The 26,413-nt window shown below is 42.7% G+C and overlaps 1 protein-coding gene across 4 annotated transcripts in view; it reads right to left on the bottom strand.

Moving 5' to 3' along the window:
• Positions 1–4,610: 4,610 nt before the first annotated feature.
• LOC143843083 (arylacetamide deacetylase-like) overlaps positions 4,611–26,413 on the bottom strand; it is an 86,558-nt gene continuing 64,755 nt past the window's right edge. Inside the window, exons 1-5 of one of the 4 annotated variants that reach the window (XM_077348663.1) lie at positions 14,130–14,326; positions 11,530–11,752; positions 10,453–10,522; positions 8,530–8,701; positions 4,618–5,416 (exon numbers count right to left, since the gene is read on the bottom strand). In XM_077348663.1, the coding sequence (XP_077204778.1) occupies positions 4,808–5,416; positions 8,530–8,701; positions 10,453–10,522; positions 11,530–11,752; positions 14,130–14,267 (1,212 nt within the window). In that variant the 5' untranslated portion in view covers positions 14,268–14,326 and the 3' untranslated portion in view covers positions 4,618–4,807. Of the gene's footprint in view, positions 5,417–8,529; positions 8,702–10,452; positions 10,523–11,529; positions 11,753–14,129; positions 14,327–26,413 lie in introns of those variants that run through there. The other 3 variants (XM_077348661.1, XM_077348660.1, XM_077348662.1) reach the window with 3 other exon arrangements.

Below are 26,413 nucleotides of genomic sequence, written 5' to 3' on the forward strand. Positions count from 1 at the left end.
GATGGGTCGGACACGACTTCGCAACTAACAACAATAAAGAAAACCCTGCTGTGCAGGTATCAAGGCTATCATGGCTGCCCTGCAGAAAGTAGGTTGTTGCTGATAAAATAATCATATTGAACTTGTTCAACTTACAAGAATGACAAAAAGGATTTTTTTTTAATGGGCTTGGGGAGCTACTTTCACAGGTCCTCTTTAAGTAACAGTTATGTCAGCAGTAACTTCAGCAATCACACGCATCACAATGAAACTTTATTCAAGCTTGATAATCATTCAATCGACAAAGAACAAATTTCTTTCTAACACAGGACACCTTTCGATCCACCTTATGCCTTTTCCCCCCACTTAATCCATTCTTTAGGCGGGAGGAAGGCTTCAAAGCACTAAGAAGAATGACTAAATCCACTGTGCTTCCAGAATTAACCTGTGAGACTTACTCATTTGTCTGTTTCAGTAATGTATCTGAGGATTCTCCCCCACACACAGCATGGTTGTGCTCATATTGCACATGGCGGTGTAACAGCTTGGATGCAGCAGCTGCACTCAGGGAGTTGATCAGTAAAGTACCTGCCCAAGTTCTAAAATAGTAAGTTTTTAACAATCAAAACAGGCCAAAACTTTTTTGAATTTCAGCTCAGCTCACAAATGTGTCTGGTGATTCTGGGCTGCTGCCTTTGTTCTTCTGCCATGATTAGGTAATTTCCAGGCTTGGATCAATGGAAATTGTCATTTGCTAAGTAATTCTGGGCTCTTATTAAAAACTAAAAAATTAAAAAAGCACTAACAAAGCTGCTAGGGAGTTGGGTTGTGGGTGGGAAGTTTTTGCTTTGAGGAGAATTAAGAATGTTCTGCTATGATCTAGTCTATTTTTACATTTCTCCATCACAGTTACTGGAACAAATGGGAATGAAGGACTACACAGTGTGGCTAGAACTCAGAAGTCTCCTCATCAGGGGCAATAAATAGTTTATTTCTTTCAGTGCCGTGTAATGTAGTGGTTAGGGTGTCAGCCTAGGCTCCAGGAGACCCAGATTTGAAATCACTCTGCCAAGAAAACTTGCTAAGTGATCTTGGGCCTGTCACACAATCTCAGCCTAACCCATCTCAGAGTTCTTATGAGGATGAAATTGAAAAGGGGAGAATGTTGTAAGCTGTTTCAAATTCCCATTGTTGAGAAAGACATGTTATAAATGAAATAAATAAACAATCAATACATTCTTACAGGGACACTGTCCTGGGAATAAGCCCCACTGAATACAGTTGTGTAAAATTCTGGCTGGTTTAGGAATGCTCCTTCTCCTAAACAATGTCTTACCGTTTTAAGTCAAATAATTTAAAGGTTTTCAGAAAGAATTGATTGTGTCTGTAATGGCACCATTAAAGGTAAAGGTAAAGGTATCCCCTGTGCAAGCACTGGGTCATGTCTGACCCTTGGGGTGACGCCCTATATCTGAGTCTTTGCAGTTTTCAGGAATTTGAGGTGAAGCCCAGGCTTTTCTTTTCTTTTTTTAATTATCTAAAGTGACTATTCTCAAACTGTGGATCATGCCTTCCTGACAAGTGGGTTATGAACCCAGGAGGGAGAAGGAGCATAGTAAACTCAGAGAACATGTTCTGGGACGCTCTGTGTCAAATCTGAGCTTGCTTCTGTGCAAAACAACCTTGCAATCCCACCCAATGTTCAGCCATGCTCCCTGTTGTTAACCGTAGACACGATAAAGTAAAAGATAAATTTATTCAGTATCAGGCTGATATTAGATTCCTGTGGTGCAGAAAGGAATTTGAAAGTTGGTCCCTAAAACTGCAGCAACTTTAGAAATTTAGAAACCACTGCTCTAAAATGCCAGTGATATCAATACCATCAGAATATTCTTTATGGGCTAAAGCTACATATGTGCTTAGGTATGCAATACTCTCTGCGCATAGCATATGAAAGGGCTTTAGCACAGTCTGCATTTAGTTGGCATGGTCAACACTGAAGATGATGGACCTGTCAGGAATTATTCACCAAAGAGGACTGCACATAAACTGCTTATCATAACCTAGTTCATATTCACAAATAAATCTTATTGTGCGGAAAGGGCAATGCATATATTTTCCAGTGTTGATCTACAATAGCAATCCCCAACCTGTGGGCTGCGGACCACATGTGGTCCGACTAATTGGAGGGGGGTCCTGAAGGACGCCTTCCCCCCCCCCCCCGGCCCTTTACAATACACTTCAGATGTCATTGTCTCCCATCACTCCCAGATGGGACTCGTTGCAGAGGAACAAGCTCAGGGTTCCCACTGATTTGTCATTGTCATGTTGAAATTTCCATGAAAACAAAATTTTCCTTATGTTCATTGCTGTGGTGTGTCTGTATCTTATTTTGAAGGGATGTTTAAACATTACCATAGCGATCAGAGAGCGTTAGGGCAGTGGTTGAGAGTAGAGGAGTAAACTATCCCCCCCACCAGGCCTCAGTAAAAGGTCTTGACTGGTCCCCGGCGTTGAGTGGTCCCCGGTGATAAAAAGGTTGGGGACCACTGATCTACAAGAACACGTACCTTCTACAAGAACATGTAAGTTCAAAAACTTGTGTTTCAGGTTGCATGAACTAAAGCAATGAAAGAAGACACATGTGAACTGAGAGGCTCATGTGTAGTTCTCTCTCCTGGTAGAATCATAGAATCATAGAGTTGGAAGGGGCCATGTTTAGTTTACAATCCACAAGTACCCCAAGGTCTCGTTCACACACAGTGTTACCTAGAAGCGTATCCCCCATCCAGTAGGCATGCTTTTCATTTTTCTGACCCAGATGCAGAACTTTACACTTATCTTTATTAAATTGCATCTTGTTCACATTTGCCCATTTTTCCATTGTGTTCAGATCTCGTTGAACTCTGTGGGCCATTTCGCACGGCTTAAAAATAGCACAATGGTTGCTAATTGAAAACGCTACTAATTTGGCATTACCCACGACGTCGTAGACAATCTGCAACACTCCTGAAACCGATCAGCAAAAAGCGCTTCGTTTTAGCGCTTTCAGGGGAATCCAGAAAAGTGGATTCACCCTCCGGATAGCGATACACTCCTGCAACCAATCTGCAACACTAGCGCTAAAGACCTGTGCGTTACCATTGTTGCGGGTTCTTCAAAGTCCCTCCTCCTGAGCCTGTCCTCCAAACTTCCGGCGAAGCGATCGCCATTTTTTTTTCTCGGAGCGAGCGGGGATAAACGCACCGGCGAGCCTCTTTCTGTTTAGAGGCTTCCCTGGCTTCAGTCCTTCACCTTTAGTCACTAAGCACAAACCACATAAAAGCCCGTTTGCTGAAATAAAGTCCCTTTATTTTTTACACATTAATTCAGCCCAAAATCGGGGCCGTGAGAGGGGGGGGGATTTTTTTTTATCACTCGAGGCAGCGTGCCAACGATCATACAATCAAACGACAGCTCACATTAGGCAGCTGGATGGGTCTCTCCGTTGCAACGAATCTACCTAGATTCGTTGCTATGGGTCTGTTTTTTTTAAAAAAACCTTTCTTAAAGGGAAAGGGGCTGTTTGGGAGCATGCTAACGGCTGCCCATTGGCTGCTTGACGGCCAGGGGCGGGACGAGTTTGGCAATAGCGCTTCCTTTCTAGCGATTTCTACCGAGACCGGAAGCCTGTGGGAAACGCTAAAAAACGCAACTGATTCCACTACAAAGCCAGGTGTGCAAAACGACGAATTCCACTATTTTAAATGGCGATTTTTCATTCAGTGACCAATTTGCAACAAAGATCCCCATGCGAAATGGCCCTGTCTCTATCTTCCGGAGTATTTGCCAGTCCTCCCAATTTGGTGTCATCTGCAAACTTGATGAGTAGTCCCTCCACCCCCTCATCTAGATCATTAATAAATATGTTAAAAAGTACCGGACCAAGCACCAAGCCCTGAGGTACCCCGCTACTCACCTTTCTCCAGTCTGATGAAACACCATTGACAACAACTCTTTGAGTGCGGTTCTCTAACCAATTCCCTATCCACTTAACTATCTGAAAATCCAGATTGAAGTCCTTCAACTTATCCATCAGAACATCATGGGGAACCTTGAAAAAAGCTTTAATTGTCAAAAGCTTTACTTGGTACACAAGTTAGGAACACCAAAATATAGTGCCTGAAATGTGCTACAGGATCATTTTCATTGCTGGTTATATGACAAAATAAAGGTGTTGTCTGTTACAGAGTACAGCATTTTTGTAAGCCACTATTCAAAATGGCACATAATAGAACCACATTATATCACAAGCCAAGGGAGAAATTTGATCTACAACACTATATACTTGGAATAATTGGAAAGTATAATTCCTCTGAAGAGCCTCTTGTGGCGCAGAGTGGTAAAGCAGCAGACATGCTGTTTGAAGCTCTGCCCATGAGGCAGGAAGTTCAATCCCAGCAGCCGGCTCAAGGTTGACTCAGCCTTCCATCCTTCCAAGGTCACTAAAATGAGTACCCAGCTTGCTGGGGGGTAAAATAGTAATGACTGGGGAAGGCACTGGCAAACCACCCCATATTCAGTCTGCCATGAAAACACTAGAGGTTGTCACCCCAAGGGTCAGACATGACCCGGTGCTTGCACAGGGGATACCTTTACCTATAATTCCTCTGATTTCAGTTTTTCATAAAAAACAAAATGAACTACACATTGTTGAAGAGGTTTTAATTTTAAAAATCATGCAATATCAATCTTATTCCCAGAAAAGGTCATTTCTTTAATTGGAATATAGTATAAATTCCAACTCAACTAAATCAGCACCAAAGACATCCTATAGATAAGATTTCCTTCAAAGATTCTCATTTAGCCACTCTATGTAATTAATTGCCATTCTCTGTCCCACAGAGAAGATGAATGGGCTCGTAATAAACATTACAGCCCCATGAACAGCATCCTCCACATGTTCATGTACCACTGGGACTCCTGCCTCCCTAAGTCGTGAGACATACATAATTCCATCATCTCGCAAGACGTCATGTTGACAGGTGACCATATATGTGAGAGGTAGCCCCCGCAATTTGGTCTCATCAACCAGCAGTGGTGCTGCTCTGGGATCCAGGAGCCCTGGGTATTTCTGTCCAATATTGGAGCGTCCAGGTGATGGGGAGGTGTAAATGTGGCCCTTTTTAAACTTTTCAGGCAGCCAGTTACTCCAGTTTACAAACTTAAAGAAACCGCTGGACTCTGCCGGAACATGTTGGTTGAGCTCCATTGCTTCCTTGAGAGAGGTGTCATTTGTAAAATAATCACTCCAGGATCTCACCATTAAAGACTTAGGCAAAACTGGCATGTTTTCATTATCTCTATATGATGGCAGATCCAGATCAATGGGCTGAAGGGGAGGGTAAAGTAGCACTTGGATCTTGAGCTTAACTTTGACTTCAGGGTCATGAAGAAGCTGTAAAATCATAGAAAATGTACTGATTGAAGGCATCGCAGATGGGAAAGCTAGCCTAATTATATATTTTAATATACTGCAATAAAAATTAAAATGAAATAAAAAATCCAGCTTTATACATTGCATACTGCTGAACACATCCAGAAGTTAGTGTTTCATATTATAACCTTAATAATTTGATATTAAAATATGTTAATATACCAGATCTCCTTTAGGATGTATGATCAAAGAAGGCTTATATGGTTGCTAACCTTCTCCCCAGAATAAGGTTTACAGCCAGATCTAAGAATCAGTGACCCTACAGAGGTCAATAACTTATTTCTAAATTAGCAGTCCTGCTTGAGATAGCCCAGACTAGCCAACCTGAGTCCACCAGAGACCAACTGCAATCACAAATGATCTCCAGATGCCACCTAAAAGTAGGAAATCCTGTATAAAGTAGATCATTCACAAAGGGCAATGTGGTAATTAGGAACCCTGCCTTTCAGTAACATCTAATTCCTATGGATCAGATAATCTGGGTCAGAAAATGGTGTTCTTTGTAAAGCTGGGAGCATCCCTGTATTTTCAAGGCAGCAGGGTCTACTAGGTGGCAACAAAGATCATACCGGTGGAATAAAACAGAAAACAGGTTGGAATGGCATTCCCCCACCTTCTTTCCAACTCACACAAAAATCCACTCGTTTCCCCCTCCCTCTCTTCTAGCATTCAAGTAGCTATCAGGGCAAGAGAAACACTTTGCAAGCCGATGAGCATAATAAAGGTAATACTGCTCCAGGTAATCTGGTAATCCCTTTTCTGGAAACAGGTTGCTCCAGTATTCTGAACTCTTAACCTACTGGGCAGATCCAGATTTTAATATGGTTCATTTAAGATGTATTACTTTATATCCTGATGCATAGGTGGCTAAGATTCAGTTGGCAGTAAGTAAAGCAAAAAATCATAAAAGGCAATTAATATATGAAAAAAACATCCGGTAACTGCCTCGTTTTGACAAAAGTCTTCATCTAAGCCTTCATTATTATGTCTCCATATCTAATGGCTACTATGTAGAATAAATCTTTCCTGTGAGCTATGAACACAGAGATAGCATTTTTTTTGACAGCTTTAACTTCTTGGAAAGGAATTCTTCCCTGTGAGCTTCTCCATCAGGAAACACAGATCTGGAGGATTTAAGATTAGAAAGGCTCTAGGAAGAATATCCAGGAAAAGCTTCTCTTATCCAATCTGTAGCAATGAAGCCTCTGTTGAAACCAGGCAATTACCGGAAGCCAATTGGCTAATGTTTATTTGCATATGTTATCTCATTCAGAAATAATCAAGAGTGAGCACTGGCAGTTTTTCATATCCTTCTAGTCTCTTTCTTATTTTTTTTTTCATTACTCATTTGACTCAATATATTTTTGTTTTTCCAAACTTCCAGTCGGTGGCAAGAGATATCCAGGGCAGAGTCTGCACTTACTTTGTTTATTCCATTGCCAATCCTGTTTAATTCAGATCGATTTGAACTCGGGTCTTCTTCTCCCCCCCCCAACTGAAACAGGAAAGTGTTCTGCACATGGTCAGAAGGGAGGGGAGCCAATCACAGCCTCTTTCTTTCTTTTCTTGAAATGTTACACCTTCATGCACAGAAGCCCATGACTGGACTCTGAGCAGGTGGCACACACAGAAACCAGCCTGGCAGAGACTGACTGTGGAGTCAGTAGGGCCTCTCAACAAACCTAGGAAGCCAAACCAGATCTCCATCTAGTTTGGGCTTCACTAGATTTCTTACATTTCCTCCTTGCCCAACTGACTGAGCTAAATGTGCACGTTATCTAACCCCCCCCCCCCATCTACAGGAAAGGAATATCCTTTCAAGGTACTAACTGCAACTTCTTTTGTCTCTCTTGTCCAGTGTAATTTCTGTCTAGCAGCATCTCTTATCCCCAAATGTCTTCCCCCCAGTCCTTCCTGATAAAACAAAGACAGGGCCATTAGCCACACATTACACCTAGCAAAGGTATTGTTCTACTTGATGAGATTACTCCACACCTCCCACTCTAGTGACCTCACAGTTCAAACCCACCTATCAGGTACTCATAATATCAGAGACCAATCAACAATCACAGACCTCCCAGTGGGCAGTCCCTGGGGTTGGCCCGGGAATTTCAAACAATATATCAAGCCTTGCACACACCCTGTGTGTGTGTGTGTGTTGTGTTGTCCACACCCGGCATCCTGTCCACCCCCTGATGTCGTCAACCCGGTGTCTGGGCTGCTTGGATCCAAGAAAGGTGCAGTATCTTGTCCCCCCTATAGAACTTAGTGAACTTGTCCCCCTGTAGAACTTTGTGTGTGTATGTTTGTGCTTCTGTGTGTGTTTTGAATGTAACCCTGATATTTTCCCCAAATAAATCCCCTGAGTGTAAGCTTTTGTCTTCTTCATTTAAGAAGGGTTTCTTCCAGGGAAAGGACCGTGTAAAAAATTGGTAGTAAAAGATCCTGTGTTACCCTGCCTCTTGCTATAATCATGATTCTCCAGCAATTTGGGTAACATATTGGGAGCTGGGGGAGGATTGAAGAAGGCAGAGGATGGAGAAAAAAATCCAAGACCAACAGAAACTGAAAGAAATTAGGAGCTTCTCTTTAAGGCAAGCTTGTCACATGAGCAGCTTTGGCCAATCAGGGGTTCTATAGAGAAGAACAGAGCCCAAATTCAAAACAGCCTGCTTTCTCAATCTGAATCTTAAAATATTGAGGGTTAAAAGCACTCTAAGATATCGCACAATAAAGGTAGGGTCACTCTGGATCAAACCTGCTTGTTGCAGAAGGAAAATTTAAATCGCCCAAAATCAAAATGCAAATTGCATTCTGTGTAGACGGCAGGGACTGAATCAACCTGGGACTGGAATAAAAGTTCTGTGCAGTTTACACCCAGGTTACAGAGATCACTTTTCCTGTGAGAAATGGCTGCTTTGAGAGACCCACCTCAATAAAGTCCTGCCCTCTTCAGGCTCCCCAGAGTTAGCGACCCAATTCACGCATACTGTCGAAAATACAAGCAAGAGGACTTATCCCAAGATTCACATGCTGAAATTTCATTTTGTACTGCTTTCGACTTTACCACTCACCTGCTGTGCTAGAGCCGCAGCTAGATTTCCTCCTACACTGTCTCCCGCGACACACACTCTGCTTGAGTCTATGTTGTATTGGTCAAGAACACTGCTTTGCAGGAAATACTTTGCCACTGCATATGAGTCTTCAAACTGGGCTGGGAAATGGTACTCTGGTACCAGCCTGTAACTGGAATAATTTTTAAGAGACATCCCTATTAAGTAGCATGAAGAAATGCATTTTTTTAAGTAGAATGCAAACCTTTCCCAGGTGTTTTAAAATGTTTTTCTCTCTCGGCAGAGAACAGGCAGAAAGGGGGAAGTCAGTTCAGTTGCTTTGCAGACTTACTACAGCAATGGTTCTCAACCTTCCTAATGTTGTGACCCTTTAATACAGTTCCTCATGTTGTGGTGACCCCCAACCATAAAATTATGCACGTGTTCTTTCACAGAAATTAAACTGAAATTGACCAATGGCATGAAGATCCATTTTTCATGATTGTATATAAATTGGTTTTTTTCCAGGGTTTCTCAGTTGAGTTCTACCTCTTGTCCCACCATGCTGATCTCACTCTTTTCTGCTGCTCCAGACAGACAAACGCTCTATCTCGATCTACCCCACAAGGCTGTTGTGTGGATGGTGTCCCCCCCCCTGGGCCAACTGCTTGTCCTGTGAAAGGGTTGTTCGACCCCCAAAGGGTTAAGAACCCCAGGTTAAGAACCACTGTACTACAGCTCATCTTCATACAAATGCTTATAGATCTTGTAGGAGAGATAATGGGTGGTTCAAGCTCTCCTCATCCCTTCTCCAAGCAGGTAACAGAGTTCTGGAGGACCTTAGACTAGAAAGGCTTCCGGAAGAATATCCCAGGTTAGTGGGTAGGGAAAAAAGAACTGATAAAATTCCTGGAAGCAAGGTCTCTTTTGTGCTGCATTCACAAGACCAGGCCGCCCTTTTAACTGAGGTCTGGAAGAGACAGCCAGGGCAGTGAGAGATGAGCTGTCGCATGGCTCAGTACTGGGTCTGGTACTTTTCAACATTTTTATCAATGTTTTGGATGAGGGGCTACTCATTAAATTTGCAGATGACACCAAACTGGGAAGAGTAGTGAACAACCCGGAAAATTCAACAAGATCTGAACATGCTGGAAAAGTGGGCAAATGAGAACAAGATGCAATTCAATAAGGAAAAGTGCAGCGTTCTACATCTGATGTGCAGCGTTCTACAAAGTGCAGCATTCTACAAATGTGCAGCGTTCTACAAAGTGCAGCGTTCTGCAGGAAAAGTGCAGCGTTCTACAAAAATGACAAGCATGCATACTGGATGAGAGATACACTTCTGGGTAGGAGTGCGTGTGAGCGAGATCTTGGGTTACTTGAAGACCGTAAGCTAAATATGAGCAGACAGTGTGATTGCTGTGCTTGCACCAGGTGAAGGTTGCCCTGACAAACTGAGGTTTACCACTGAATTGGGAATTACATCAATAAAATGATGTTACAGATCATTTAATAGCCCCAAGTGCCTGGTGAGAATGGAATAGTTTTACCTATGTGACTGAAGTCTGTTTGACTCCAGTTAGGAGTCATCCAGAAGAGGCTTAAGATGGGCCATCTCCTCAATTGTGTACCTGCTTTTCTCTAGTGATCCAAAGCATCTCTGCTTTCTACTCTGTTTGGGCAGGCTGCTAATGCCTATTGTTAAGTTGTAGTAGGGTCATTCTCAGGGTAAATCTGCAAAATGTTTAGGAAAGAAATAGGGGGAAATATGTGGATAAGTCATCTTTGGGTGCAGTCCAGAATTTGGTGCTCTTACATGTAATCCCTGGATTGTGCCTTTTTCATTAATTCTCCAGTTTGTGGGCAAGCACTATTAATAACAGTAATAAAGCCAAAAATGCACAACAGAAAGAAAAAAATTCAGTTTTAACCATCATCCCTTACTCTACTGACACGACGACAGCGTTCAGCTTCTCTGAAGTCCATCTTGATAGAAAGTCAAAAGCTGTCAAGCCTACAACAAAATAAATAACAGAGTGCATTGTATTGCTCATCTAAAAGAAAAGAAACACAGTTGATTGTTACTCTTGGCTGTAGCTTTTTAGCATTTTCCATGATTTTATGCAGCTCCATGCTTTCTAAGTGTAATACAATTTACCGATTTTAGACATTTATATATGGTTTGACTGTAATAGAAGATGCTACACCTCTGGTATTTGGGCAAAAACTCTATGGCGGGTGTCATTTTTACCAAATGCCAGAATGTCACAGCCACGTCAAAGCATGATATAGGTTCCTGTGCCATGATGGTGATGTGACCTAGGCCTTTTTCTTTCTCCACCACTGGGATTTATTCATTATTTTTCGGATTGTTAGTTAGAAACATAGAATCATAGAGTTGGAAGGGGCCATACAGGCCATCTAGTCCAACCCCCTGCTCAATGCAGGATCAGCCCTAAGTATCCTAAAGCATCCAAGAAAAGTGTGCATCCAACCTTTGCTAGAAGAAATTCTAAACGGGGCCTGGGTCAACAATCCCTGCTGTTTTAGCAGCAGTGGAATTTGCCCAATGGAAACTTCAATTTAAGCCATCTCTCATTCTTGTCTTTCACCAATTTCCATAATTTGAACAGATGAAGTTCTCCTCATAAGTCCTGAATCTTTTTTGTTTGTTTTGTTTTTGTTAAAACATGGGGGCAGTTTTATGCCATGTTATATTATAGAAGTTATATTATTGATCATATTCCAGTGTAAGACCTATGAGAAGTACAATAACTTGATGTATTCTTCCCTGACAACTCACAGCAGTAAAACTATAACATCAGAGCCCAGTAGCATCTTTAAGACCAACAAAGATTTATTCAGAGCATGAGCATTTTCTGCTTGCACTCGAAAGCTCACGCTCTGAATAAATCTTTGTTGGTCTTAAAAGTGCTACTGGGATATGATCTTATTGTGCTACTTCAGGCCAACACGGCTACCCATTTGAATCTAACAGTAAAACTAAGTACTCTTGCTTACCTACTCCTCCTAGAAACCATCCGCCACCATGAATGTAAATTATTCCTCTTTTCAAAGAGCCCGGCTGCCCTTTAGGGATATATGTGCGAACTGGAACATCATTAAATTTGGTGTCTGTCACAATTGTTTTTTCATCAGATAACGGTGGCATACTTATAGTATTTGCAATCTTCACAAAAAAGTACGTGTAGTGGGCAAAACCCAGCTTCTCAGCAAATGTAGCCTAGAAAATGATGGATATTCGTTTGTAGAATACAAGGTTCAAACGGCATAATACGCCCATTTTCTGTTACATCTTTTATATAAAAACAATAATCCAAACTCTTTAGTATGAATATCATAATTATTAATCATTCGCATTCTTAAGTGCTCACTTCCCCCACCCTGAAGAAATTAAGTCCAGTTGAAGCAATACAAGGTTTGATTTCCTTTTGTATGAAGGAGAATTGGAGTCTTATGGAGACTGAAATAGTTGTCATGAGTATACATATCTATACAAATACATATTTATCTATGAGGGGATAGAATATGGACCCACTCTAGGAAAATTACACAGCATCTCTAATTATTATTCTCAGTGTCCTTTCTCACCAAAAAAGATCAAAACCATTGGAGACCTGACCCTTTTCCAAGCAAGTTAAAAGGTATGGTGTCAGTAACCACATTCAAAGGTCTATGTTTATCTGAAACATAAATTACTGACTAGTACAGCCACTGCAATCTCCATCCCAAATAGCGATTCAAAAGGATCAAGTAAAAATAAATTGTTTAGGAACCCCTGTAGTTACGTCACCACATTGAACAGGCATTCACAATCGTTTCTAGAAATTCTGTGAGACGGTGCTAGCTAGAATTAACCACTCATGGTTTGCAATGATCTCATTTGTATGTAGTAGACTTCCTAACCATATACAAGTGGCCAGCTACAATCAGAATGAACAACATGAAATAATCCTAGCAATTGTGATAGGTGGTTACTTCAAAAACTGCTAGCACAGACTCTATAATCAATGGGGCATCCATGTCAGACTGAATATGAATAACATTGTCAGCTAAAGACCAATCAAAGCATCCAGCAGGCATGAGATTACTCACATTCCATTGTCAAAGATCTAAGATTTAAATACCTCAAACCACCCTAGCCACCAACAAGGGATGAGGGTAGGGTTGCCAGATCTAGCCTGGGAAGCTCCTGAAGATTTAGGGATGGGACATGAGGAAGATGTCAGTGATTGGGGAATCTGGCTCTTGTTAAACAATCAGTTCATTTTAAGTGCCTTTGGCCTCCACATCAAAGAGACTTGTGGGTATATCTGCCCTGTTGTTTAAGAGCCTCGATTCCAGCTTTGCAGACTCTGTCAGATGCAATCTGAATTTGTACACAATCTGGGCATGATTCTCCTAGAGATATTAGGATTTTTTTTTCCCTCCACACCTCCCAGCTGCAGGGGAGGTTTGAACCAGATAGGGCTTTTATTTCCTTTTAATACTCTGCCACGCTGATATAATTGGACTCTGTTACTTTTGTATGTATTGCAGCCTTAAAGGATATTTTATAAGCTACTTTCTGTAATTTGTGTGATTACTGTCTGCACTCAACAGCCTCAGGAACCCAGTCTGGGCTCTGGCCCTTCCTCTGGAGCAGAAATAAAACCTCACAGGGTGGCCTACAGCAAAGTAAAATACAATTCACAGGGGGTAGGGACAAATACAAAATGGCTGCCAGAAAAGCCATAGAAAGGATTCCAAAAAGGGTGGGATACACATCTGAGGAAAGGAGCAAGAAGGAGAATCTACAGAAACATAAGAAGGACACAATCACAAGTGTGACCCCACCTTCAAAGCCCATCCTAGCGCCCACTGCATTCCCAGGTGCAAGGGGCTTTCTTTCTAGTCATTCTATAAACATACATAGCATTAGAATACATATACATACATACATTAAAACATTTTAAGATAAGTCTAATTTAGTTAAAAGCCATATAAAGTTGCCACCTTCCCTGCTGTGAGAGGGGGGAATATAAAGTACATTTAAAAGTTAAATTAGTGGAGATTTAAATGATGCCCCCCCCAAGCTCCCACCTGTCTGAAAGACTCAGGGTAATATGGCAGATTTTAAATGACAGAACATAACCGTAATATCCTGTTTCAGAGCCATCTGATACTGTTTAACACAAGTGGTGACACTAGAACTAGTCTACAAATGCAAAATTTACCATTAAAGAAAATCCAAGCAAAATTCAAAATTAATCACTCTTAGACTTGCTTCTCCAACTGTCTGATAACCTCCTTAGGCAGCCTATTCCACTGCTGAACTACTCTGACTGTGAAATTTTTTTTCCTGATATCTAGCCTATATCGTTGTACTTGTAGTTTAAACCCATTACTGTGCGTCCTTTCCTCTGCTTCCTACCCTTTCTGCCACAGTTTGTCATTGTAAAAAAACTACTGGGTTTGAAGTACTATTAGTTCTACCTTCAGAACCCCAACCATTCTGTGGTTTCTCCTTGACACCTAGCTTTCCTAGGCATACAGATTTTTGATTTTTTTTAAATAAAAGAGCAGAAAGACACTGTGAATAAGCCAATGTTTAAACTTACCACATGCATTATACTTCTAAAAAAAGAATCATAACATATCAGCATCCACCTATCCTCTACATTCTCTGGAATGGAAGTGTTAATATAATAAGCAACCAGAACAGAAGCAATCAGAAGGCCCAGGAACTTGATTGCCATACTTTTCAGCTGAACTGCTTCTTTGGAGACGAATCTCACTGAATGTTCTCACAGCTGAGAGCATTTGCAAGTCAACTGACAGCAGCAAGTTTGTAGAAGTTGACACACCCAGGAAATCACGCCCACAAGAAAAGTTCTTCTGTGATTGCAGCCTTAGGGTTTAGTAAGACGAGGCTTTATAGAAATGTAAACCTACTAGACATCTAGTTTGGAATGAAAAAAGGTTACTGTTTTTCTTGATTCCAGACCAAGAAACAACGATGAAGCATGGGGTTGGATTACAGAAATCAGGGGACACCTGCCGCTTGAGGAACGTCCCACAGCCTTCCTGCTGGGAAAAACCCAGAAATGACAAATATGATGGGTATCTTAACCTGGGGGTGATCCTTGATGCCTCCCTTTCCATGGAGGCACAGGTCACAAGAGTAGTGCGGCAGGCCTTCTACCACCTACGCCAAGCCAAGCTACTAGCGCCCTACTTGGCACCAGAACACCTAGCCACGGTGATCCATGTGATGGTCACCTCTAGACTGGACTTCTGCAATTCACTCTGCGCAGGCCTGCCCTTATCCTTGATCCGGAAAATGCAATTGGTCCAGAATGCAACGGCCAGGATTGTCATCAATACACCGTGGAGACCTCACATCCGGCCTGTACTTCAACAACTCAACTGGCTTCCAATTGAATTCCGGATCAGGCTTAAGGTTTTGGTTCTTACCTTCAAGGCCATACGTGGTCTGGGCCCAGTGTACCTAAGAGATCGTCTCTCCGCCTATACCCCCAAAAAAGCATTACGCTCTGCCAATGCCAACTGGCTAGTGATCCCTGGCCCCAAAGAAGTACGTTGGTCTTCAACGAGGGCCAGAACTTTTTCTGTCCTGGCCCCCACCTGGTGGAACGAGCTCCCTGAAGAGATCAGGGCCCTGTGCAAACTCCCAAAATTCCACAGGGCCTGCAAAAGGGAGCTCCTCCACCAGGCATTTGCCTGAGACCGTCAACAGGTCCCCCCTCAGACATCTCTCCATGGCCTGAACCAATCTGTCCTCTCGGGGGCCTTGGCTGGGTTCCGTTGCTCATGTATTGTTTATCACTGAAACTGCATTATTGGGTTATTATTGTTGTTGTTGTATTTGTTTATGTTATGTACTAATTCGTTCTATGTATCCCCCATGTTGTATGTAAGCCGCCCTGAACCATATGGAAGGGTGGTAAAGAAAGAAAGAAAGAAAGAAAGAAAGAAAGAAAGAAAGAAAGAAAGAAAGAAAGAAAGAAAGAAAGAAAGAAAGAAAGAAAGAAAGAAAATAAGGGTGGTTGTCACTGAGTGGTACCATTTGACACCTGGGATGAGCTGGGCACAGCCCCCATCTGGGCACACCACGAGCTACCACAAAACCCCAGACCCCGTTAGGGAGTCCCCAGAAGGGGGTGGGAGATGGACATGCAAGCCTGTCTCCCCCCAAAAGGATCTGCCCAGATGCACAAAACTACCAGCTGTGACAACTAAGCATATATACCAATACTCTGAAAAAGGGGTAAGGATCTGTGGGGAGGAAACACACTCCTGGAACACCCAAGCAATATGGTTTAAATAGCCTGGTCCAGCTGTCTGACACCACTTGCATAGACCCTGCCGAAAAATCCCCACACTTGACTGTCCCAGGCCCCAGATGATGTGGTGCCAGTCATCAGGGTCCCTTGATGCTCATGCCTTTCCCAGCCATTCTGCAAAGATGGAGGGAGCCTCCTGTAGCCCTCTTCTCGCCTATGCTGCAAACCAGCCATTTTGAGTTAAATTTCAGCCATGTTTCTTATGGTTTTGCAGCAGTGTACTCAGTAACCAGGCATTCCTGTTTAGAGCTTACGTTTCATTTTCAAAGTAGAGGGTGCTGCTGCACTTGGTTCTGTCCAGCAGTTGAACAACACTCTTGATGTTTGCGAAATTAAAGAGGCAGAATGCCATGTTAAGACTTGCAGCCGGTGCAATAGACTTTAGAACATCAACAACTTGAACTGACTGGTAAACTACAAGATAAAGTATGTATAAACAAACCCATTTTTTAAAAAATATATAAATTACACACAAACCAGGAAGGACAGCCAGTAACAGTTACTGAGGGCATGCCAAGCAAGAGCAAGAAGGTTTTGCCCACTGCCTGAAGACACCAAAATATGGAAACAAATGACTCTATCTAGAGCAGGGGTAGTCAAACTGCGGCCCTCCAGATGTCCATGGACTACAATTCCCAGGAGAACGCTGGCAGGGGGCTCCTGGGAATTGTAGTCCATGGACATCTGGAGGGCCACAGTTTGACTACCCCTGATCTAGGGAGCAAGTTCCAAAGTTTTGGCACCATGGCCATGAAGGCCATTGACACTCACAGTTGGTATGGGCACCTGAAGCAGGGCCTCTGAAGGTGACCTGAATAGATAGGTTGGTTCATATGATGAGAGAAGGCAGTCTGTAAATTAAGCTGGCCCCCAAGCCTTATCAAGCATTAAAGGTCAATCCCAGCTCCTTGAACTGTGGCTGTAAGCAAATGGGGAATCACTGCAGCTGGAACAAAACTGGAGTATATGAGTTCCTATTACCCTCTGTTGACATTGTAATCAGCAAGTAATTTGGTGAAGCCATTCTTCAAAGGCTGTTTTAAACTGTTAAACTGCCAAACCGTGTGCTCACTAAAGGCATCAAGTGGTCATTGATGAAGTTGCAGTGGAAAAACTCAGAGCACATTCTCTGGGGCTTCCTTTGTTTAAAGTGGGCTCCCACACACTTCCTGGAAGAGAAGCTTCAGGAAGAGAAGCTCCACGTGCAAGCATCCTCCATTTTAGGCTCTCAGCTCTCTCCGTCTGCTAATATGTGGGCATGTAGTCCTGCTTATAAAGACAGTCATAGAGGCTTACAATGTGTTTCCTTTGTAACTATCTTTTAAGCTTTTGTGCACTGCTTTAGTTAGGATATATATTTCTGTATAATCTTTCCAATAAAAAAGGGCGGCCCAAGGTAGAGCACATTGCAGTAACCTAGATACTATTTTATGCACTACAGTGTTTACAGTACAATACAAAAACCTTTAATGGCATCCAGCACTACAGTGTTAAAATGTTCTGCCCCAGGGAGGGCCATAGAGCAGTGGTCCCCTTTATATCACCGGGGACCAGTCAACGCTTGACAATTTTACTGAGGCCCGGGGGGGGGGGGGGATGTAGTCTTTTGCCGAGGGACATCGCCACTGCCTGAGCTCCTGCTCCACTTGCTTTCCCGCCAGTGCCCCTGATTTCCCGCCGCCCGCTGGGGGGCGCTGCCAGCAGCAGCTGCACAGTGCCACGCTGAGGGGGAGCCCAGCCAAGGCGGCCACTGGAGAGCACCGAAGGTGAGCCAGCGGCAGAGTGGCAGGGCAGCAAAATATTGTTCCAGCTTTTATTCTTCCTACTGTGGAACAATGGAAGTGTGGTAGCCTTCATGATCTCACTGGGCAAGGTGTTCTGGCAGGTAAGGGCCACAACAGAGAACTGTTGTTATCCGTGCACAGAGTGGAGCCTCCAGAAGGCTTTTGAAAGTGACACAACAGCATCTTTCACTTTTATTTGAAGTAACCGGTAAGTCGTGGAATGCTCTCGTTTTAATCATATCTGACATTTTAAATTGTAAAAGGCATGATGTAGTAGGAATGAAAGGAGGCTAAATATAAGCCTGAACGTGTTTGTGTCACATTCTCCAATTATCATTTTTAAAATATCAAAGCCCATTTTGCGTGGCATGAAAGGTGTAAGCATGAAGGAATATCATGGGGTTATCCCTGCACCTTGATCAGGGAAGCCAGTAAACACCATATGCTATTTTATTTAGCTTACTGAATTCCTACTATGCAATATTGATTACCCCAATTAATTAATCAACTTAACTACACTGATTGTTGAATTAATTCATCTGATTTACAGAAAACACCCCAGTGGCCAAAATAAATAAAAATGATTACGCACAATCAATTCAAATGACAACCCCCACTCACCCACAACACACATTAGAAACTAACACATATTCAAAATCCACTCAACACTGGACTGGGTAACCCTGAAATGCCACAGCTGGAGATTGGGGTCACCCCTCCAGAAACAAACATAACATAACAGATAGCAGATCATACCCTACATGCAACCAACAACTGGAATGGCCATCCCTGAGATGCCATAATTAGCAATCCGGGCTACTCCCTCCAGAAACACACAAACCCTCCAAAAATCAAACCAGGAGAATTACAAGAATACCAGTACTTGGCTTGGACCTCGTGTCCATTGATGAGATAGTTCCCTGACGTCATCTTTCCCCCCGTCCTAAGTGAGCCCCTTGGTACACCAAAGAGTTGCACAAGAAAAAACAGGAACTGAGATGACTTGGAGGACAAAACCTCAAGAACACCCTATAGAATGCAGATGAAAGCCTATGAGATGGCAATGAAGTCAGCAAAGTCAGCAAAACACAACTTTTATTCAGCTACCATTGTGTCTTCTAACTCAGTGGTCCCCAACCTGCGGGCCATGGCCCAGCCATGGCGCCGGGCCGCGGTTCCCTCTCCCCGCCCACCCCGCAGTAAAAAACTTCCCAGGCCGCAAGCTTGCGGCCCGGGAAGCTTCTTACTGCAGGAGGGGAGGGAGAGGGAATCAGGGCCGTGCCCGCGCATTACGCATGCGCAGCCGTGCCGTGCATGCGCACACGCGTCATGTGTGGCCGAAATCGCGCATGCGCGAAAGTGCCACGCATGCGCGATTTCGGCGATGCACGGGCGGGGCAGTTGCCCTGCCGGTCCCCAGCCTAAAAAAGGTTGGGGACCACTGTTCTAACTCACACCCAGCACAATTGTTTGGGATAGAATCATAGAATCATAGAGTTGGAAGGGGCCATATAGGCCATCTAGTCCAACCCCCTGCTCAACGCAGGATCAGCCCAAAGCTTCCTAAAGCATCCAAGAAAAGTGTGTATCCAACCTTTGCTTGAAGACTGCCAGTGAGGGGGAGCTCACCACCTCCTTAGGCAGCCTATTCCACTGCTGAACTACTCTGACTGTGAAAATTTTTTTCCTGATATCTAGCCTATATCATTGTACTTGAAGTTTAAACCCATTACTGCGTGTCCTCTCCTCTGCAGCCAACAGAAACAGCATCCTGACCTCCTCCAAGCTGGTTTCAATATTTGTGACTGGTCATTTCAATGTGATGCTACAGCAGAGAGGCAGTCAAGTCCTCAGTCCAAATTTTCCCCATGATTCAAACAGATAAAAGAGACCAAACCTTCCTACCTGGTTAATATTCTCCTCCCTGCCCATGACCTCAGAATACCCTTTACTTCAATTTGGTTTCAAACCATATCAATGGATGTTACTTCCCAAAACTGCTGGCGTCACTTCTTTCCATTTACAGAGTTTCAATTCCAGAGGACTTGTCTCACCATATTTTATCCTTTCTCTAAATAGAGCCCAGAACTGCATTTCTCACAGCACTTTCCATGGGCATAAATTTTTGTTCTGACTTTGAGAAGCTGCTCTTTCTTCTCACAGATGTTGATCCATTTGTCTCCATTTGTCTCCTCTGCTTTAACAGCCAAGAAATTATCGGCTAGAGCTGCATCTAAACAGGACAATGGTTTTATTTGTTTAGTACTTTCTGGTACTAAACAAAGAGCCTCTTGTGGCGCAGAGTGGTAAGGCAGCCGTCTGAAAGCTTTGCCCATGAGGCTGGGAGTTCAATCCCAGCAGCCGGCTCAAGGTTGACTCAGCCTTCCATCCTTCCGAGGTCGGTAAAATGAGTACCCAGCTTGCTGCTGGGGGGTAACCGGTAATGACTGGGGAAGGCACTGGCAAACCACCCCGTATTGAGTCTGCCATGAAAATGCTAGAGGGCGTCACCCCAAGGGTCAGACATGACCCGGTGCTTGCACAGGGGATACCTTTACCTTTACTTTCTGGTAAAGTTGTTTTAATGTTTTAGATTGATTTAATGTTGATGCTTGTAATTACGTTATACTATACATGTCAGATTGTAGTAGCCTTTGGCCACACACAATAAACTTTATTGTATCTTTATTGCATCTTTATAGTGCTTTTATTCCTTTCTAATTTCTTTCTATATTGCCTTGCAGCCTTTAAGTCACACTCTTGCTCAATAAAGTGCTTGATGCATTTCAGTTAAATTTGTGAAATCCATGCTTTCGTCACAGTCCAGCAATTGTCTGCTGAGGCTATAAAAGGACTTCCATTTTCACCAAAGCATTTTTAGATTAATGAGCTGATGACATGCATTCCCCCCCCCCAGCCTGGAACCAGGAAAGGAAGTCCTTCATATCACAAATTTACTTCATGATTAATCACTCCTGCTGGTACGGAACTCATGGCCTCGATATGGTTAATCATTTAGTCTGAGGAAGAGTTGTAGCAAAAATCAGGTGAGTTGTGCAATTATTGTGGGAAATCAAACAATAAGTGAAATTGAGCGTCCTGTGAAACAAGCGGGTTGTGCAATTAACAGAACTGCGCAATTAATAGAACGATGCAATTAAATGTGTTGGTACAGTTCTGGGCCACCTAACTTTGTGTTTTGTAATCAATCTGATTCTCTTGAAGGGTTGTGCTTTGGACGTGTTCTGAACTGCTGTTTCCATATTTGCAGGATGTGAGAAGAATGTGAGAAAAACCTTGTGGTATACAGTCTATTGAGGTTCCTGCCAACACTGAAGGGTTCTTGTCCTGTTTGGTGTAGTGGTTAGGAGTGCGGACTTCTAATCTGGCGAGCCGGGTTCAATTCCCCACTCCTCCACATGCAGCCAGCTGGGTGACCTTGGGCTCACCATGGCATAGATAAAGCTGTTCTGACCGAGCGGTAATATCAGGGCTCTCTCAACCACCTCACAGGATGTCTGTTGTGTGTTCTTCTTCTTCTTCTTTAACCCAAATGTATCCTTATATATACATTGGAAGATATGAATAAAAATATTAGATGTAGAGATTGTTGAAACCCTGAGCAGCAAAGGAAAGGTGTCAGTTGTACGAGCACAACACAAACCTGTTTTCAGGTGCTGAATGACTATGGAAAATAGGGGTGCCTTTCAGCAACCTGGGGAGGGGGATTACACTACTAAGAAGTTTCTGTTCAACCTAAATTTATAAAAAAATAATCTCACTCAGCCACTATGAGGCAGCACAATACCAGAAATATTCACAACTATGTCCCTTCACTGAAATGAATTTAAATGTTTTTGGATAAGAGTGCCATATTAATAAATTATACTACATGTACAATTGGCCTTATATGAAATAGCCCATGTCAAAGAATAATCACTGAGTAGTCTTTTCCATAGACAATGAGAAAATTAGACCACTAATTTCCATTTTAAAATGAACTGAAGCAAGCTGAAAGTTAGATCACTAATGTTCATTCTAAAAAGAACTAAAAAGACATTTAAAGTTATTATGAACTCTGCTGTAACTCTGTAATGAAATGAGTTAAATTAATAAAAACTAGCTCCTGGATGACATAGGGTATGATGGGATTTGAAGAAAACGCATTGAGGAATTTGGGGACATTGCTTAGTAATATACAGATCTTTCCAAAAAAAGTATGAGCCATTTGGCCGATATAGATAAACAGACAGATGGACGGACGGACGGAGGGAGAGGGAGAGGGAGAGATATCTCTATATAATTTTATTTATATTTCAGTTTATACACCGCCGTTCCCTGGCGGGCTCATGGCAGTTTACAATAATAAAAGAGTAAAACACAATAAAAACCTCGTAAAACTTCCCTTATTACAACCAACAACTAAGGCGGCAGGTGATACATAAATCCTCTAATTATCCCACCCTTCTCGTCCACCCAGAGACCAAATATTAAGAGATGATTACCTACACAAGAAAAATCATTGTTGATATATTCAAAAGAGAGGGAATAGCCACTGAGGAAAAGGTCTTTACCCTGAAAATGGATAATAAATGTATTTTTCACCTGTACACCCCTTTCTTTTCATTCCATGCTTATTTCTGCAGTACAGCAAACCAAGTGTTCTTAACGACTGTAGTAATGCATAGATCCAAACTGCGCACCTAACTTACCTCGTGTTTTGTGGATCCTGGCTTGCAGCAATTGTTTGTTTCCTTCGGATCTTGACTAGCAGCTTCCAAGTAAGGAATTTACTAATTTTAATTTATTTTCCCACCCTGCCTCCATTTTGTGTCATTGGGCTAGAGACACGTTCTTGTCTTTCACTGTTGGGATACTCCAAAGGCCTCAGAACGGGATAAACTGGGCTAACTAGGCTTTTCCCCTTTGACTTGGAGGTGTTTGACTTCACAACTTGTTTAACTGTTTCCTCCCTAGCCTCTGATTTAGAGCCTCCTTTTATTCCCATACCTCTCCCAAGACCCTCCTCTGTTGTCTTCATAAGGTCCTGGTAGTCCCACCCCCACCCCCATTTTCTCCACCTTTGTGGCTCTTTTCTTGGGAGAGGCCTGATTGGCCTGTTTTCCTCTGCCTGCAACTCCACTCCACTCTGCTTCTGGGTTCTTCACCTCCTTTGTCAGCTCCATAGTCAGGCCCTTTGGACTTGGTCATCACTTTGCCCCCACAATGACCCCACCAGCTGAGGGTCCATCCCTGTTGCACTCCTGCTCTGTCATGCCTCCTCCCAGCCCCTTCACCTGGGCTTGCTTCGCCCCCTCGCTGGCCTACTCTCACTGTTTGTGTCCACTGTCAACCTGTTTGAGGCGGGTGAGGGCATTTGGTGTGGGTGGTGGTTCCCATGCAGCCCCTTGCTCTATCATTTGGCCTCCTCTCAAGGAGATCAGATGTGGGGGTCCAGACAGCCAGGGAGGGAACACTTTTCCTGAAATATCCAGGAGTTTCTTCTTGAAGTCTTTCTAGTCTTAATTGATTTTTACCCTGTGGTAGCCAAAGTTGTCTCCTTTCCTCCATTTTATCTTCACAAGAACCATTTGTGATGGGGCAGGAGAGAGAGAGACCTGCTTCCCTGGATGGACCACACTGCTTAAGAACCAAACTACATATGCAGTGAGAATCACAAGATAAAGCTTTTCCTGATTGTACCATGTCAGAGTTATGTTTTCCATTTAGATATGTCTCCTTCTACATGTACTGTTACATAAAGCAGTCCAGAAAACACTGCATTACATTATTGTGGTGCATATAAGTTGTAAATTGTTGTAGCTTGCAACCGAGCTGGAAGCTGTCACCCTGGGGCAGAGTCTTACTGAAGGGGATTAGTGTTGAAACTATACAACATGCTAATCACTTCAGCACAATCTACCAACAGGTTCTACGGCTGGTAGCCCCATTATCCTGCTTTGTTAGTTTTGCTCCACTGTACAATTATCCTTAATCTCATTAAACAAAATGAGTACGCTGTTTTGCCATGTTTGCTAGTGAATGTTCTTTGGATTGATGCTTAGAAAGCAGAAGTGGAGAGGCCTACTTGTTCCTATATTCTCAATCAAATGAGGAGATGCGGCTTTCATGATACTTTCGGTAACAAAGCCGTTTTGGATTTCATTTCTCCATCTGGTTGTGATTACTGAATTATGAGCTATGTAAATGGAAACAAATGTCCTGCTCAGCACTGCATTCATATTCTATCATCTGTGCAAACAGCAATTCACTGCTGTATGAAAGAAAAATAAGCATTCATTGAGCACGTGACATTTCCCAACGTAAAGCCTATCATGTTATGTAAGCCGCGCATGCTTGCCAACACATTGGTCTCAAAACAGTTTCTCTTCATATAAAACATTAGAGTTCCAGAAAAACTTCACAGGAATAGGTTAAACAAACAAGATTCTAGTGCTACCACTGAGGTACCTTACTTTATTTTACAGGGCAGCCTTTCCTGCCATATTATTTTAGGGATGCAACTAAAAATATGAAAATCGTGGGTGTTTGGTGAGAAAGGAGAACTCTGTCCTTTCCTCAAGGAAAACAAAAACAGGAGGTGTGTGCTTTTAAATGCCTCGTGTCAAAATGTTTTAAAGTATTATGGACAGTTTTGACTATAGACCTATATTTCAGTTTTTTAAAAACTCTGTAAAGCATTTGAATTCAGTGGGAAAAGACTCAGAGAAAAATGAATGCCCATGAAGGTTGGTTCACATGCTCTTATTTAGGGAAAAGGGGATACTCCAGGGCAGAGTCTGCACTTACTTTTTTTATTCCATTGTCAATCCTGTTGAATTCAGATCACTTTGAACTCGAGCCTTCCTCTCCCCCCCTCCCCATTGAAACAGGAAAGTCTTCTGTACATGGTTAGGGAGGCTCAGAAGAGGGGGGGGGGGCAAATGGAGACTCTTTCTTTGTTTTCTTGAAGGGGAGGGATAGGATCCAAGAATTCAGAGGAGGGAGGAAAAAAATATTTTCTTTTCTTGAAGGGGGGGGGGTAACGAAGAAGGCACACAAAAAAATCCAAGGCCGACAGAAGTTGAGATAACTTAGGGGCTTCTCCTTTAAGACAGGCTTGTCACATGACCACCTGTAGCCAATCACGGGTCCTCTACCACGGAGGGGAGCCCAGATTCAAAATAATGCGATTTTCTGAATATATTCAGGATTAAAAGCAGTCTCAGATAAAGCACAATAAAGGTAGGGTCACTCCGGATCAATCCTTCTTGCTGCAGAAGGAAAATTAAAATCGCCCCAAATCCAAACGGAAATCGCATTCTGTGTAGAGGGCAGGGACTGAATCGATCTGGGGTTGGAATAAAAGCCCCGTGCAGTTTACACCCTGGATGCACAAAATATGTCATTACTGTCAGGATAGTCTATAGGTTCAACAAACTTGTTCAGGGTTCTTATCTAGCCAAAGTAGATTCAGACACTGAGACCACTAAAATTAAATTCTAGGGATAAGTTTTCGTGTGCATGCACACCTCTTCAGATACTCAAACTTTGTTAGATTCAGACCAACACCTGAATCTATCTGGGGTCATGTAGTGGCTAAGAAAAAGACCTGTGACCCCACTTGGCTCTATTCTGAATTTATTAGATGGCTGAGGTCAAGAATCTTTCTGCCCGGCTCCCATCTGTAAAATGGGAATAGTAATATTTACAGGGACATTATAAACTTACAATGACAATGTTATCTAACGTTCTTTGAGCCAAGATAGCAGTATATTATTAAGTATTATTGTTCGCTGCTTTAGAAGTGCAAGATAGGTGCTGCTTTTTAAATTCTGTTATTATTTTAAAATGTATTCTACACAATGAAAATAATGGTATATTGAATAGTATTCATTTCTTAACAAAGGCAATGCCAACGCTCTGTTCATTATTGTCATTATCCAAATGAAAACTAATAGGAAAAGTAATACATCCATTTATATATTAGTTAATATTGGTTATTCTGATACCTGCCTGTCTGGTTTAAATAGGTCAGGCTGATTTCAGATTCAGAGACAGGAGTGAATGGTTTAGGCGAGAATTAGGGTAACCAGGTCACTTATGGTCACCGACAGATTTGCCAGATCCAGGTTGGAAAACTCCTGGAGATTTGGAGATGGAGCCTGGGACCTCAGTGGAGTACAATGCCACCCTCAAAACCATCAACTTTTCTCCAAGAGAAATGATCTCTGTAGTCTGCAGTCCTTCTGTAATTCTGGGAGATCTCCAGGTCCTACCTGGAGACTGGCATCTCTAGAGTGAATGAACTCGGGAAAGTCTTTCTCTCCAAACCATTTAAACAGTCTTTGCTGAGTCAAGGAGGGCTTTCTCAATTCTACAGTAATCACATTTCTTATGCAAACCTTCCTATATCTAATTGCATTTTCTCTGCAATGGAATATTTTCAGATATATCGTTTTGGATGGTAGAATGTTGGTCTGCAGTAGAACAGCCAGATCAGAGTCCAGGAACACCTTAGAGACTTACAAGATTGTGAGGGGATGAGCTTTCTAGAGTCAAAGTTCCCTTCTGGTATTTGGCAAAGGGAGCTTGGACTCTTGTACACCTCCCCCTCCATTTTCGTGTTGGTCTCTAAGGCACTACTGGACTCCAATCTAGCTGTTTCAAATATCTCCTGATCTCTGATGAGTGCAAGCTAGTTTGGGCTATTCTGGCTGTTCCTATAATAATAATAGCCCTCATCATCCAGAC

The sequence above is a fragment of the Paroedura picta genome, chromosome 8 (genome assembly GCF_049243985.1).
Source record: "Paroedura picta isolate Pp20150507F chromosome 8, Ppicta_v3.0, whole genome shotgun sequence".
Lineage (NCBI taxonomy): Eukaryota > Metazoa > Chordata > Lepidosauria > Squamata > Gekkonidae > Paroedura > Paroedura picta.